The sequence below is a fragment of the Notothenia rossii genome (assembly GCF_949606895.1).
Source record: "Notothenia rossii genome assembly, chromosome: 11".
Classification (NCBI taxonomy): Eukaryota; Metazoa; Chordata; class Actinopteri; order Perciformes; family Nototheniidae; genus Notothenia; species Notothenia rossii.
The window spans coordinates 15,811,953-15,828,619 of NC_136910.1; the positions used below are offsets into that span (position 1 = coordinate 15,811,953).

General features: G+C 40.5%; 1 protein-coding gene across 4 annotated transcripts in view; it reads right to left on the reverse strand.

The window, feature by feature from the left end:
• qki2 (QKI, KH domain containing, RNA binding 2) overlaps window positions 1-16,667 on the reverse strand; it is a 16,762-nt gene continuing 95 nt past the window's right edge. The window contains exons 1-9 of one of the 4 annotated variants that reach the window (XM_079659466.1): window positions 16,204-16,667; window positions 13,143-13,291; window positions 12,038-12,154; window positions 8,224-8,367; window positions 6,173-6,260; window positions 5,696-5,980; window positions 4,826-4,849; window positions 4,114-4,188; window positions 1-2,200 (exon numbers count right to left, since the gene is read on the reverse strand). The exon at window positions 16,204-16,667 is cut by the window's right edge and continues 95 nt beyond it. In XM_079659466.1, coding sequence (XP_079515592.1) covers window positions 2,178-2,200; window positions 4,114-4,188; window positions 4,826-4,849; window positions 5,696-5,980; window positions 6,173-6,260; window positions 8,224-8,367; window positions 12,038-12,154; window positions 13,143-13,291; window positions 16,204-16,345 — 1,047 coding nt within the window. In that variant the 5' untranslated portion in view covers window positions 16,346-16,667 and the 3' untranslated portion in view covers window positions 1-2,177. Of the gene's footprint in view, window positions 2,201-2,907; window positions 4,850-5,695; window positions 5,981-6,172; window positions 6,261-8,223; window positions 8,368-12,037; window positions 12,155-13,142; window positions 13,292-16,203 lie in introns of those variants that run through there. The other 3 variants (XM_079659465.1, XM_079659467.1, XM_079659468.1) reach the window with 3 other exon arrangements.

Below are 16,667 nucleotides of genomic sequence, written 5' to 3' on the forward strand. Positions count from 1 at the left end.
TTAGTTTAACAACTATGAGTTTAATAGTGTACAAAGAGTTATTCCTGCTCACTTTCAAAGTTAAAAGTTCAACACATATCTTTCAATTTTTTAGACACACGTGTTTTCTTTGTAAAGGACTCCAAAGCAGACACAGATACCATTAAAGTGGTTAATAGTCACAGAAGTGGTAACAGTTAGTAACCTACACTTGTCACTGAAGAGTAGATTAATGTTGTTCTACACTGTTAATGTCACACTTATAGTCTACAAAAGGCACAGAAGGCAAGTAAGGATCTCAAAGGCTCATCGTACAGAGGACATCAGAGATTCCAGTATATTAGGACATTGGTTACTAATATTGACACATGAAGGATCGTTAAATTCATCAAATTACTCTCCGTAATAAGGCATGATGTTTTGTATCTGAAAAGGTCATTTAATGTTATGCTCACGTACAAAATAGAATATAAAAATACATTATAAACTTGTTACAAATGTTACGGCTCCATGATTTCTTCTTTTTTTTGTATGTCAAGGCATCAGTTGGTTTGCGTGTGTTTAACCGTAGCACACCTTCTGAAAAAGTGGATACACATGCAGAAATATGGACAAAAACAATCAAAAACACAAACAAACAAAAAGATAGAATATAACACTGCTCTCCGGAGGTATCCAAACCTCACACATAAACATTTCAAACATCGTAGCTGCTGCTTCAATACCGCATTGCACTTCCGATTCAAATGAGCCACTTTTTTGGCACTAACATCTGAATTGAGAAGAGGATGTGGGCCATAAAATGTAGATAATGACAAATAATCTGCATAAACCCAAAGGACAGAATTTCATGCTGGGCACAAACCCACAATGCAGGGAAAGATTTAGGTGTAACATTGTTCCATCGCTCTCAAATAAATAAAGGTACTGTTGTTCAAGCTCGTACAATACTGTAGTGTGAAAAAGGCATCGCTGTGTAAGTCCTCTGTTTAGAAATAAGAAGTGCAACCTTCCCTCTGTGTGTGTGTCCGTACTGTAGTACAGACATTGCATTTATACTGCATATGTTGAGTCAGTATTGAGATTATTTACTTATTTAGAAAAAGCTCAAAAAGATACTTTGGCATTTTGGATTCCTTCTCTGATCACAGGTTTTTTTTACCTTGAAAATGTTTACCTTACTCTAGCGATGGCTTTTTTGTCTTATTTGCCAAAGGAAACATTTAAAATCACTCATCTTTTAAGGAATTAACGCACAAAATAATACGAGAAGAAAAGTAACAAGTAACAATTTAAATACATTGTTTGTTTTACCACTCAAGAGAAAGTGTGTATACATATTAACATGTAAAAGCCAATTATAATCTGTAAACAATTAATGTATCTCATTATTCCCTTTAAAAAGTGTGCGGAAAACAATAATTAGTTCTTCCACTCAAAATTGCCAGTAGCATGTCAAATACTCACCCAGTTTCCCCTTGAATTCTTGAGGAAAACTTTGTCTTACTGCATTCCACCACGGTGAAAAGAGAATCAAAAAATTAAGACAATTCTTAAATTATCAACAGTTTTTCGATTCTTTGTTCACCATGTAGTCGTGCGATAAAAACTACGTTTTCTTCACAGATATATGTCTCATGGGGTGAGAATTTAATATACAAATGATCATTTGGTCGATTTTCCTTTAAATAAGAGGAGAAAAGAAGCTTGTGAATACCAACATATCCTTCTTTGTTTTAGTGTTGTGGAAGGTTTCTGTGCTGGATAAGTACCATTATCATCAGTATAGTTACCATGATATTAATAGTCATTATTATTGCATCACATGGGCTGTGGGCAGGACAGCTGGGTTTAGGAGCCCATCCCCAGTAAAGTCTACTTGTTATGCAAGGCAGCAGCTGTTACAGATTGGGATTTCGACTGGTTATAAAACATTCTCCGACTGGCTTTGGACTTTGGGAAGGAAGGCACGTTTGGTAAAGTTTGGGTTAGGACTTGGTGGTGGGCGGGGTCCTGAGGTTTATTCCCATGATCGCTGTCGTCTGGTTGGCTGATTAGACAGAAGCAGCCGGGTTGTTCCCAATGTGCTGGTCTGGTTGGCTGAGCTTGGGGAGTGACGGGGCCGTGGGCCAATGAGCACGCCAGCAGGCGGAGATGGGTGGGTCATCAGTGGGCGGAAAGGTCAGAAGGTCAAGGGGTCATGGGTTAGTTGCCGTGGCAGCTAGAGTTAGACAGACACAGACGGACAGACGTGGAAAGGAAACAAAAAGGGCACATAAAAGGGGACATAAAAAGAAAAAAAGATAGAAGAGAGATTAGTGTCAGCTAGTGGCGTCAGGATGACAACAAGGCAGATCTACTACAGTCTCACAGCATGAGGGGCGCTACAGGAGGAGCTGCGCAACACCTTCATGAGCCCTGCATGACCATTCAGAAGGACTCACATCAACCACGGGTGGTGACACGAGGAATGGCTGGTTAGCGATGCTCACGTGTGCTCATGAAGGTGTTAGCAGGGTTACGTTTTAGGAGATGCCCCTCCTGCTGTGGGACCGCTGCTATAGTGATACTACTCGACAGACAGTGAAACCATGGACAGAGAGGGAGACGGCATGGTTTCATGTGGGTGAGAGAGTGACCTTTATGTCCAAGAAAAGTGTCTGGGCCTCAGAAATACTGACGCTTACTGACAAGTAGAGCTATTGTTGAGCAGCAGACGTAAAATCTGTGTGTAAAAGTTGTGAATATGGTTTGATCAATTTGCTATGAAGTATTAGAAGAGCACGTAATGACTACAGTAAGCAAAAAGGCACCAAAAGAGATAGTGATGAGAGGTTAAGAGATGGTGATTTAAGAGGGTATTTAGAAACAATTTAACAGTAGACAGACTAGCTACAAGAATTTAGAGGCTTTGGTTTTGTTTAGAGATTTTTTTTTCAATAGTCATCTTTATTGCCTTTTAGTGTTTTTTGTCCATCATGTACAACAAGAGCACCACCGCTCTCACACACACACACACACACACACACACATATATCGTAGCTAGCTAGTCCATTTTCTATTGCATAAAACAGTCAAGAGGCCTGTGAATTGAGAAGGCCACCTCGTCTTAAATAGACAGAGCAAAACACTGCCTTCATTGCCACCTTTCGAGGTGACTAAAACAGTAGTAGCTACACACCTTGAATAAAAGTTTGAAGTTTACATGGAGACACTTCATCTATAAAAAGCATATCGTAGAAACAAAAATAAAAATATACAAACTAAAAAAAAAAAGAAAAGAAAAATACTATTTCCAAAGCGATCTTGTTCGATAAGTTTCATATAAGCACTTAAATCCTTAAAATCCCTATATACAAATTTATTTTTGCAGCTAAATACATGGTAACAGCACCACTCTGGCTAGGAAATATATGAAAGATGTAAACAGCCCCAATGATCAAGTCCAGTGGGCGACTGATAAGACCACAAAAAACAGTATTTTATACAAAAGAGCTTGTAACACAGACCTCAGTAGTTATCACACGCTGTGTTTTAGTAGTTAAGACCAAAGATCATATTGAATTGGATGACCTTCAGAAAAAAAGACAATCACTGTTACTTTAAGTGTCATATAGTCATTGGGCACAACACAGGATTTAATTAATAATAATAAAAACATTTGTGGCAATCTACTGGAATGAAATTGGGTATAAATAAAACTTCCCACAGTTATTTGCAGGGTTTAAAAATAGTACTGAAGAGATAAAAACATCAACAACGAAAAAATTCTGAGAGAGGACTCCATAGTCACAAGGACTGAGTCACATGAACGGAGCGATCCATTATAATTGAGAGGGTCCCGGCCTGCAAGCCGTCCAGTTTATCTACCAGGGTGAGTGAAGACAACGCCACAGCTGTCACCCCTCACATAGTTCCTCCCAAATCTACTCGCTTATTTCACTTCACTGCAACAAAAACGTTTCACATTTTACACTGAAGCTGCTTCAGCGTGTGACCCTTTGCGCCTGATATTTATTTTCTTTACTTTAGGCATGCGGTTCTACAAACAAGTGTAAACTGAAATTGGTCCATTGGTCCGCATGCACGCACACACACACACATACACATAAAGTGGCTGGTGAGCTAACTAACCTCTGTCTGGGGTCACTACCCTTTGGTAAGGATGGATTCTCTTGTCGTGGCGTCGTACCTTAGTGGTCATGGCACCTGCTAACAGCCATTGACATCGCCAAAACAGAACACAGAAGGTTACTCATCAGAAAGACATCAAACAGTCCACCCATGGCACCAACATCAGTGAAACCAGGAATTTACAAAGTGTTCAAGGCTGAGGGCGAAAAATAAGTAAAAAAGAACGAAAACATCTTGCTTCTCTGAGACACAGAATTCTTGTTGTTTTGTGGTCTTCTGTTCTCTAAAGAAAATATGAATCCAAACCACTAATTTCTCACTAAGCTTCACTAGTAGATTCAACATCAGCTGTAAGCAAAGTCACTCTATAGCTCTGTGATTAAAATAAGGTTATATTAAATCACAAACAGCGGCGCTAAAATATCTATGAGTTCACTAAAATGTGTTAAAATTACAAGCGGAAGCTGAACTATTAAAAAAAGTTAAATAGCTGTCAAACCACAACACTAGTCTGCTAATACAAAGAGGAAATTAACAGGAATGGACACTTGACTACAGAATGACTGTCTGTCATCCTAAAGTATGAGCAAACTTTGAGTGTTTGCTATGTGGGACAAGTATGTAGGGAGGGGGGAGGGGTCTCTGCAAGCCAGTCCTTGAGTGTGCTAGGAAGGGTTGCTATCACCCTAGCCTTTGGTTGGGAAAGCCATACCTGCGAAAACACAGGAAGAAGGGACTGTTAGCCCAACAATTAGCTTCAGTATACATTTATACATTTTACCCGGATGTATTACAAGAGCTGGATTTGGCCTCCAAATTGTACCAGTTGCAAACCATGGTACAAAATCTGAAAATATCACGGCTGTCAAGATTCTTAAAACTTTGGTCTTCGCTCGAGGTTCGCTACTTCAGAAGTAAGAAACTATTTTGTGCATGTAGGGACGTACGGGCACATTTTCCGTGGCTCTTACTCTAACCTCAAAAAAGGTTGATATTTAACTAACTTTGCAAATTCTTTAAATCATCGACATTAATGAAACAGCTCGTTCTTCACTGTTGGTGTAGGTCAAATAAAACCCACTTTCAAAGATAATGGGTTGAATTGAAGATGCCCTTTTTCAGCATTGATGCCATAATATAGCATGCAAATGTTCCGGTTCATACATGTATTTTTGGATTTACCAGAACATGTTTACATGCTTTGATGTTAGCGATGCTCTGATTGACATGCTTTAAAATGCAACGGTAGTTCTCAAGCCTCAAGTGGAGATACTCAGATGTGGGGCGGTATTTAATAATGAGCCTGCATTTGTCATAGAACGGGACCAAATTGAAATAGCTTGTTGAATACCATGTTTTCAGTTATCCAACTCTGACTGTAAATAACTCAAACAACAATTAGCCACCATCAATAATGCAAATATTGCTTGATGTTCGGTCGAATAATTGGTGTCCTAGGTTTTAGTTTTGTTGTTGTTGACGTATGCGATTGGTAAGCAATTTCCATTGAAGGCCAGTATCCAGTTCTCATAATACATCCATTGACTCTATATGAAATTATGAACTTTTTCTTTCTAAGTACCTAAAACTCCAGTTGAGTCAATCGGGTATTCCAATATGGATGGCGTAAGTGTGTAGGGATAGTCGTAGGGTGCGTAGATGATTCCAGATTCAGGCCCTTGCTGCACCAGCGCCTGGTGTGGATTGGCTCCCTGCATGAGGGCGGAACTCTGGATCTGACGAATCAGAGGCAACATGGTCTGCGTGGGGAGTTGGGCGGAGTTGCGCATTGAGGGAGGCAGGCACGACGTCGGACCTGTGATGAGCCGAGGCGCCTGAGGTGTCCCCATAGGGAAGCCAGCGCAGGCTGTGCAGCACACAAATTTGCAATAATGCAAGTATGCACACACCCACACACAAACAATAGACAGGGAAGAAGAGGAGAAGACAAACAGTCTATTTACCAGGAAAAACAAAGGCATTGTTCATATGTACAGTGGACTCCTGTACCCAGACCCACCAACCCTCCTCCACAAGTTAACCATGATGTCATCCTTACACATCTTGACATTGGCGTCTCTGTAGGTCCCATTGAGAATGGCCAGCTCCATCAACTGCATTTTCTTCAGGTTGTCCTCCCCCTCAGCCTACACCAGAGCAGAACAGCACAATCAGCTTACTTAGCAAGGACAGTCATTCAGTCATTTGACAAGTGAATTAATTCCCTTTTGTGGGAGTCAAAAAGTCAGCAAATGTTACACTATGCAGGAACAAATAATGAAGTCAGGGGGAAGACGTAGTTGTGTTTGCACTAGCCTTCTATTATATTAACACAACATGCACAAAATATTTCAGGTTTTGCCCTAGAAAAATCAAAAACAATATTCCTACAAGGCTGTTTACATGATTTACTGTTTACATGATTTACATGATTTACTGTTTATTACATGATTTTCTTTATCAAATCTGGTTAGGGCTATGATATATCAGAACAAATTGAAAATGTCCATCACAGTTTCTCAAATTCTGAGATGATGTCTTTATTCTTTTATTTTTTAGCCCAAAACCAAAATATATTTACTCTAATATGATTGAATAAAACAGTAAAAAGAAGGATATCTCCATAATATTCCCAGACAAATGTTGATATGCACAACTCCAATTATTTCAAAGTGTTCTACCGGTGGCAGATTTGTTAGACCGGGGGAACACAGCCTCTCTCTTTTGTTCCGAAAACCACCTTCTTAAACAGGTCCAAAATGCTTTATTTGTGCAAATCAAAAAGCTTGTAAAATAAAAAGCTTTTTCATAATGTTTCAAAGTGTGTTTTACTTCCGACCACCTGTTTTTCTTGAAGCATGTACATCAACCCCAGCCTTCTGAACCGTATGTCAGTTGGATTGTTTGCAACATGAATATTTATCAAGTTCGTAACCATAGTGTAACATTAGTGTGCATGTAAACAAATGTCATTGTCTGAAATGCAGTTGACCAGTCCTTGAATACAGTGACTTCACCACACAGGACATATTTAACTTCCTAGCTCCAGTTACAGCTTGGTGAAAAGCTTGACTGATTTACAGTTGGAAAGCAAGGTTGGCTGGGTTAAATTAACACATATCATTAACCATACCCTCAACACACACACACACACACACACACACACACACACACACACACACACACACACACACACACACACACACACACACACACACACACACACACACACACACACACACACACACACACACACGCACACACACGCACACACACACACGCACGCACGCACGCACGCACGCACGCACGCACGCACGCAGTCACTAACAAAGATTAACAGGTGTCCAGCTCCTGATTGCCCACATATATTTCTTACATCCTTTAACTTCTGGAGTTGGCCGACCCCGTGTTGTGACCAGAGCGGAAGTGACGGCTGATTGCTATAATAGAAATCCCCCTGCTGGTCTATTCATTCAGTTTCTATTGTCGTGAATAATGCAAAGAGGGAAAAAAGGAAGGTGCCTTGTGATTTTCGCAATATGAGCTTTTGTGCTAATGCGTCTAACGGGATAATTAAGACAGTTCCTGCATCTATGTAATCAATGCGTTACTTATTTGTCATCACGTTCATGCATGTATGTCCGTAGGGGGGACGTAGGTGGGCTGTAGAATGTGAGAAATGTGGAGGAGTGCAATCAAAATGTCCTTTTGTGTGGATGACAAAAAAACAGGAAGAAAAAGGAATACTGTAGCCAGTAGTTGGGAATGAAGTGAGTTGTGAACGAGTGAAAGGAGTGATGGAGTGGGGAGAACAAGTGAACAGACTCTCCATTCATTCCCGCAGCCTTTCAAACAACCCGGGGTTACTATGGAAACCCCTTTATGCGTGTTCCCTAATTACCCTAACCCCTTACACATACTCTCTCATACACACAGAGACACACACAAAAACACAAAAAAAAGACACAAACACACACAGTTTTTGGACTGACAATCCCCTTCCCCCTTCCATGCATACCAACACAGTGAACTCTCATCTAGTCACACGCAGCTTTTCCATCAGTCCAGACCATAATATGGGACACTGAAGGGGTTCGCACTGATACTCACAGCTGGCACGAGAAGTTTCTTGACCTCGTTGATAGCCCGCTGGAGTTTGATCTTGGCCCGGTTGTGGGTGTCCTCCACTGTGATCAGGACGTGGAGATCTTCGCTGAGGTGCTCCCAGTTGGGCTTCCCTCGGTTCATCTCCTCCTGAAACACAAAAAGCTTTTTTAAAGCTCCGTTTGAATGCACCACACAAGCTCATGACTGGCACAGTGAGAGGACAGGATTTCACTTTTTCTTCTAGTTTGGCTTGATTTTCTGGATGGCCTCAGACTACACACTAGGCTCAAGGTTGTGTAACGGAGCTTTGGAAGAGTTATCAAACTCGTGAAATAACCTTGTTGCTTTTCAAAGAATTCAAGTTTAACAGTGCATTTTATTAAAGGAAGCACTCCCCAAATCACACTTTACTTAGCTATTTCCTTATCTATTCACTCCCTTTTTTCTCACCGACACTTTATCTAAACTAATGCCTAATAGTCTACTAATTGAAATTCAGATTTTGACCACAGCATCTATGATTATAGTAGTTTATTAAGTCAAAAATAATAATAATGACCTTGTTGTTGGTTGTATTTGTTGGTCTCCTTCCCTTTAGTTAATAGAACAAAACAGATGAACATGGTTAGATTTGTAAATGTCTGTTTTGGATAGCTTTCCATTCCAAATACAATTACAAATCTGTATTTTATTCCATGCTCATCAAATTAAGCAATTTAAGAAAGTGTATTTGGTTCTGGGAACTCGTTAGAGAAGCTTTTTTTATAATTTACAACTGGGAACTATTTGGTCTGGTAGATCTTGTAGGGGCACTTTGCACTACAGGCACTTTGCCCACTACTTTCATCATGAAATACATTCAAAACTGATGGCGACCTCAGTTCTTTGTAATAAGTGCTAAATACAAATGTTTGCATGCTAAGTCGCTAAGTTTTAATCATGTAAAATACTTGCTTAAAGCACTGATGTGCTAAAAAGATACTTTTTATATTTTGGGAAATCTGCTTATTTGCTTTCTTGCTAGGAGTTAAAAGGGAAAAATCAATATGACAATGTGATCTGTTCAATCTGAAGCTACAGTCCAGATACTATTAGCTTAGCCAAGTCTGGAATACATCTAGCCTCGCTCAGTGAAATGCTTACTAGAGTCCAACTCTAAAGCTCACCAAATCAGTAAATTGAATCTTGATTTCTTTATCTTTTAAAAATAAAGCTAAATTAAAATGACAAATTGTGGTTTCATGGGTGGTTAAGCTTCCATTATGCTTCTTTGAAAGTGGTTATTGGATGGATGAAAAGCTTCAGAAACCAATTCCCCCCACGGCTTTCCAACATCAGATTGGAGAGTAACTTTCTGAAATTCCAACATTCACACTGAACTCCATGCCGTGATCGTCCAGCTGTGCAGAGGTGAAAGAGTGAGACTGCACACGAATCTTTAGTTCCTCTTCTCACTTTTCATGTGAACAACTTAGTGCAACACTATGAAGACTTCCATACTGTTGAGTAGTGCGTATTTAAACAATATCCAACCCCCCTCTCAATGCGTGTGTCCAAACAACTTTGATCACTTTTTATCTCCAATATGTTAGGCAACCCGTCTTACAAACTACTTTTGTTTAAACATTACCGGAACTTTATGTGTTGGACCTATTTCTTGGCTGTCCGCAGTGACTTCAAAGCCAGACCAGCTGTTTCCTCTTGTTTCCAGTCTTGATGCTAAGCTAACCTCCTCCTCCCAGCTGTAGCTTCATATTCAACAAACAGATATGAGGGTAATATCAATCTTCGCATCTAACTCTCAGCTAAAAAAGTACACATTTTACGGGAAAAGTCACCTTTAAGTACAACTTTACATTTCAGAGCGGGAACAATCAGTTATTTAAACATATCTAATGAGATTAACGGTTTGTTTCATCCCTAGTTCAAAGTGAAATTATGAAGTGCTCTGTGTATTCAGTAAGGCATGCTGGGACATCCTATCCGCTATGTTTTGTCAAGTGAGATGCATCATTCTGAAAAACACCAAAAGTCAACATCTTCCTCTCATCTCCCCCACTGCCTCCCACTGTGTCTCTGTTTTCCTTCCTCTCTGTCTCTGTGTGTGTCTCTCTCTCTCTCTGAGGGGCGTGAGAGGTAGAGAATGTTCTGGAGAGAGAGGGGACGGGGAGGAATGCTGGACTTGCTCCACCTGCCGTTTGGAAAGCTTGAGCCGTCCAACAGCAGACACCAGGGGAGAGGAAGAGGGAACAGATGGACCGAACACCAGGACAGAAAAACTGACAACCAAAAACTCATTCTGAGAGAAAAGGGAGAGGAGGGAGAGATAGATAGATAGATAGATAAATAGATAGATAGATAGATAGATAGATAGATAGATAGATAGATAGATATATAGATAGATAGATAGATAGATAGATAGATAGATAGATATATATATATATAAATAGATAGATAGATAGATAGATAGATAGATAGATAGATAGATAGATAGATAGATAGATAGATAGATAGATAGATAGATAGATAGATAGATAGATAGATAGGTAGATAGATAGATAGATAGATAGATAGGTAGATAGATAGATAGATAGATAGATAGATAGATAGATAGATAGATAGATAGATAGGTAGATAGATAGATAGGTAGATAGATAGATAGATAGGTAGATAGATAGATCGATAGATAGATAGATAGATAGATAGATAGATGGATCCTTGTATTTTTCTCAGCCTGCAGCCTGCTATTGACTTCCTTCCAGGTCAAAGCTGCTCCTCTTAAATGCATCTGAACACCATGTACCCATCTTTATTGTTTTGTTGTTGCTGAGTGGTATTGCATTACTAAAATGAAATCAATTTGAAGCATGTCAACATTGTTCCTTTGACAGTAATGGAAGTACACATTAAGTGCATCTGGACGGCATCCCTGGCTTAACCAAATGTTTCTGAAGGTTGACTTTTAAAACGTTGCTAAAGTGAATTGGAACCAACTGCTGCCAATGTTTTGGGTTCTCTTGCAGAGAGTAAGATAAGAAAACATGATACCACTCTCATATCTGTAGAATCAACCCCAAGCCAGTTAGCTTAGCTTTGCATAAGGACTGGAAACTGGGCAAAACAGCTCGCCTGGCTCTATCTGAAGCTAAGTGCTAAGCAGAACTTCTCAAGCTTCCTAATGCACACTAATTGAACACGTTATATCTCAGTATTATAGCCGAACAAAAAGTGCTGTGTAAATATGCCACCTTATGGTTTCACTGGGTAATGGTATTTCTAAGCCTGTTCCCAGCTTCCCCTTGGCTGCTTGTTTTGTTAGTCCAAAAGATGTTCAGTTAAATGGGTCAAATTCCAGAGACTTCTATATTGGAGTGGCTGTATACAGCATTTTAAGCATGAACATGTCTAGGAGACTATCAAAAGAGTTGGAGATCATTTGTCAATAGATACTCTTATTGATTAGTTAACACATTCTACATTAGTTTAGTTAACTAATCAATGTAACTCTATCATCTGGAGTCTTTGGTTGGAGAGAAGAGAATACTGTTTTTACTTTTGGACAGAGTCAAGCTTCCCCCCATTTTGAGTCTAAGCTAAGGTCTCTTGGCTGCAGCTTCATATTTAGTGTACAGACACGTGAGGGCTTTGGATTTTCTCTTCTGCTTGACCAGAAAACAAGACTTTCAAACTATTAAGTAACCTTTAAGTAAAGGTGATGTGAACATGCATAACATCTATACGTACAGAGCTACTCAAGTGAAACTGACCATGAAAGCATGTATATTGTGTGTTTGTGTGTGTTTCTCAGTGTGCATACCTTCTTCTTGTCTCTCATGGAGCCCTTGCCTCGCACCATTATCTTGCAGCCGGTCTCTGCTTCCAGTTGTTTTGCCGTCAGTCCACGTGGGCCCAGGATCCTCCCTACAAAGTTAAACTACACCAAAGAGCAAAAACAGTCTCATTGATAATCAAAGAGAAGGCCTGGAGGAAGAAATACACACACACACATACATCAAAGACTGTCTATTCACAATGTGTGTGTATCTGCATGTGCTGCAAGTGAATGTTTGTGCATCTGCGATGTGTTACTAACAGAGACGAAAATAGATTATTATTTGGGTGCTGGCTGGTGCTGGTGTTATAACAGGACAGCGCCGTTCTCTTAACCTTATCTGTCACTAAGACTGAGTGACTAACTAGACAGCTGTCCCTCTGTGTGTGTGTGTTTCATTCCCCTGTCTCTCACATTTGTCTCTCAAACCATTTGTCTAGCCTCTTCCACCAAGCTTAAACTAATGTTCACTTTAGTTGCAACACATTTGCTCTACTATAACCCTCGACACACTCACACAAACCCAGAAGGAGGAACTGCTCTCTAAATGTAACCTTGTCTCAACCGTTTTGCAGTGTGTGTGTCCTGTTAACCTCCTGTCATGTGAGTGAGGACAGCCTGTCATTGTATTCAGTGATTGGCGAGCTGATGCGCGGAGAATATCATGTGAGCCATTTCAATCTGGATCAACGTAACTTACATTGGAGCGCTTAACTGTGCTTGGCGGGGGCTGATACGTACTTGTTTCTTCACTTCGGTGCAATTAGCTCTCATGAATATATATGGTGTTAAATGAAATATTGTGATTGGGAATATTGACTCAAACATAATGTGATATATTCATTTTTATCTTTTTGGAAACACTGGCCTGGGTTCATTATTGATTTATTTGAAGTCTCGATTACATCATCGGGTGTGAGCAGAGATGATCTCAGAATGAAATCAGCTTTAAGATTAAATGAAAAGCTGTGATTAAAAGCCTCAGTAACTATTTGGCAGCCCTTTCTGTCACTAAGAGGAGATAAAATGACCTGATAAAGTAAACAGAAACTCTTGTCAAAGGTCAAAGGTCACGTATTTATCCACTCACGTCTGGGTACTCTTTGACAGGCACGTAGAGCTTCTCCTGGAGCTGAGCCACGGGGCCAACAGCTTCGGGAAGCTCCTCCATGTCCCGCCCGTTGAACATGCCACCGTTCACTGTGTCGTTGTACATGTCCTTGCGTACCCTGCCGATCTCTGGAAGACAGAAAGAGGGAGGAAAATTAAACTGAGTGTAAATGAGCAACCATAAGTGTCACGTTTCTTCAGACCGTCCTTAACTAGGACGATGACTCACTGTCACCAGAATTACAGGAAATTCTGAGTGGGACAGACGGACAGTCAGACAGACAGACGGTTACCAGAATTATACAACCCAACGTAGAATCTAACCACCTAATGCTCTGCAACCAGGCCTCTTCTATTACAGACAATTTATTTATTTCCATTTCTATTTCCAACTGTGTCCAACACACACAGACACACACAGACACACACACACACACACACACACACACACACACACACACACACACACACACACACACACACACACACACACACACACACACACACACACACACACACACACACACACACACACACACACACACACACACACACACACACACACATTTTACCCTTTTACTCAGTAAATAACAGGAAAAAAAACAGACATGTCAGCATGGTCACATTGACCTACTCGACCCTTTAGTGTTTATTGTAGAAGACAGTGTTGCAACATCAATATAGACCGCCATCGATATTTTTACAAAGCAGTAAGGCTGCAACTAGTGATTATTTTTCAAAACATTTTCAGATTCCTCAATAAATCATATGCTCAAGGCAACAGTAAAAGCGAAGATTCATGATGTTTTTTTTTTCTTTACCTGATACCAATATCAGCTGTTTCTCATGGCCGATACACATAAGATCATTTGACTTTCTTTTCTTTTAAAAGAAGCTAATATCCTGGAGTTTATGGATAAATGTAAAAATATACATTAAAAAACGTGTATTTCAAATTGTGACATGTCTTGTCGTGATGCGCTTGTTTTTCTTTGCCACCTACTGTATCTGCGTGTGTTGATATTGACCTTTTTTTGTCTAGGAAAGCAATTTTCTATTATAAACAGACAATCATTTATCGGCTATTATTTCATAATTGGAATAAATATTCCTAGGAGTCTTCATATGTGTTTTTCAGACCGACAGTCTAAAACTAAAAGATATTAATTTAGTTACAAATAATCGCAAAAAATGTTGGCAATTGTTGGAATTGTAGCAATTTTTTCTTAAAATGTACCAAAATGGTCCAAATGTTGCCTTAGGTTTGGTGCGGAAACTCCATCCTAAATAAATGAGATGTTTGTCTGGCTGTCTGCTTGTTTGGTGTTGTCTCAATGACCTATGTTAGCCTCTGATGCCTTTGTAATGACACGCTGGCACAATAATAACTGACTACTGCGCTACACAAACACATACGCAACACATACCAACAGACCCCCGGCTTGAACTCACACCAACACACACACACGACAGAATATCTGCCTCGAGGCACAAATATCATCTGACCTAAGCAGGCTGACAGGCATGTCTCCCTGCTCTGATAAGTCTGACCATAATAACTACAGTAGGATGCTATAATTACAGCCACAGCTACAGGGACAATGATGATCCTCTAATAACCTCTTCTGACCTGTTACAGACTAAGAGTGACAATTAAAATTCACACACACATACATACACACACAGACACACACAAACAAATCTGCACAGGCAAGCAGGGCTTTTGTCACACTTCAGTTAGAGCATTGAGGAAAATGAGAAGTGAAAGAAGAACAAGAGAGTGGAGGAAGGAGAGAGAGATAAAGGGTGGTGGTGGTGGTGGGGGGGACTGTAGCAGGCCTTATCTCATCACTTCAACTTGTCAATGGTTTATATTTAAACCGGACTTCACCGCACTGTGTTTCCAAATATGCCACAAACATGCAGCCGGTCAAGATGTTTGACTGACAGGCTTTCTTGTTACCCTGCAAAACTTTTTTGGTACAATGCCCTTGTCCACATTACTCAGGCAGAAGACAAAGCCAGGCTGAAAATGAGCATGGCACAATGCCTTTCATTCTAACCGAGGGTGTCACGTTATTAAGGGTGAGGGACGAATAAGCCCGGCTGTCAGTCGTCAACATGTACACGACTGGAGATGTTAACTTGACCTATTTGTCAGGCTGCAGAGGTCGTCTGGTATGAGATCAACCTTGCTGCGTCATGAGACTTGTCAAAGCGCACAAAGTCAGGATCTTGGTGATCCTGATGTGAAACAACAGTAGCAACAACAGGCCTTGACATTCTAAAAAGGGGACGTTTGGCAAATAAGACCTCACTTTGAAATCAACTGTTGCAATGCCGTGAGATTGTGTTACTTCAGAACTGCAAAAAAAACAAAAACTGTTAGACATCAACAAGTGAAGGGCATTGATTAGTTGCACATGCAGCATGTAAAGTAGCCTCAAATCAAATATTTTACTCAGTGACATGCTCTCGTTCCTGCTCAGGGATGGGCTGCAGCATTCACATAAGCCTGCGCATTAGGTCACTGGGAAAGACTAACAACTGTCTGTTTGTTCCCATCACCAACTGCCCGTGTGTGTGTGTGTGTGTGTGTGTGTGTGTGTGTGTGTGTGTGTGTGTGTGTGTGTGTGTGTGTGTGTGTGTGTGTGTGTGTGTGTGTGTGTGTGTGTGCTCATCTGCTGCTCTCAACACATTAAATATGCTACTTAAGGTTCACATCTCTTTTGGTTTTTTAATTTGTATTTACTACCTCATCTCTGTAAGGGAATTCAGTGAAAAGCAACAAGTACAATGAAAGAGTTTCATAATTTATCGTCCGCATCATTCAGGGTGTGATGGAGGTGACATTTGTTTCCTAGGAGCCAGAGAGGAATTCGGGCAGTTAATGACTTTTCAATAAAGTGAGTCAATAATGTCAGTTTTATGACACTGACCATCAAATTAGCCAAGAAAAAAGGTAATTGTCTCTGTAGTGTGACAAGTGGTTAGAGTCTCCAATAAACGGGGTTTAACTCCCTGGAAATAAACCAAGTTACCTTCATCCAGCAGCCGCTCCAGATGCGAGAAGATGCCGCTGAAGTTGGGCAGGGAGCTCATCACCTTCCTGTCGTTCATCAGCTGCATTAGGTAGTCCGGGTTGGACTTGGGTCTCTCCTTCACCTCTGTTTCCCCAACCATGGCTTTAGCTTCTACAATAAAGTGTCTAAATGAAAAACTGGTGGTGGATATTTTCAAAAAACAACGCACACGCCCTGACAAGCGATGCGAATACCCCAGGGGTTTCCACCGGCCGCGACCCGCTGACCGCCGCTCTGATAGCGGAGTAAACTCAAATATCAGTCCCGGTGAAAAAGAGTGTCCTTCGGATAACGTTTCTTCTGTATGCCCTCTCTTCTTCCCCCCAGTGCCGACTCTCTGTCCAGAGTTTGAAAAAGTTCCTTTTTGTAGGGGGAGTTTGGCTCTTTTTTTGGCACTTGTGGCGACACGCTAACTGACTCCA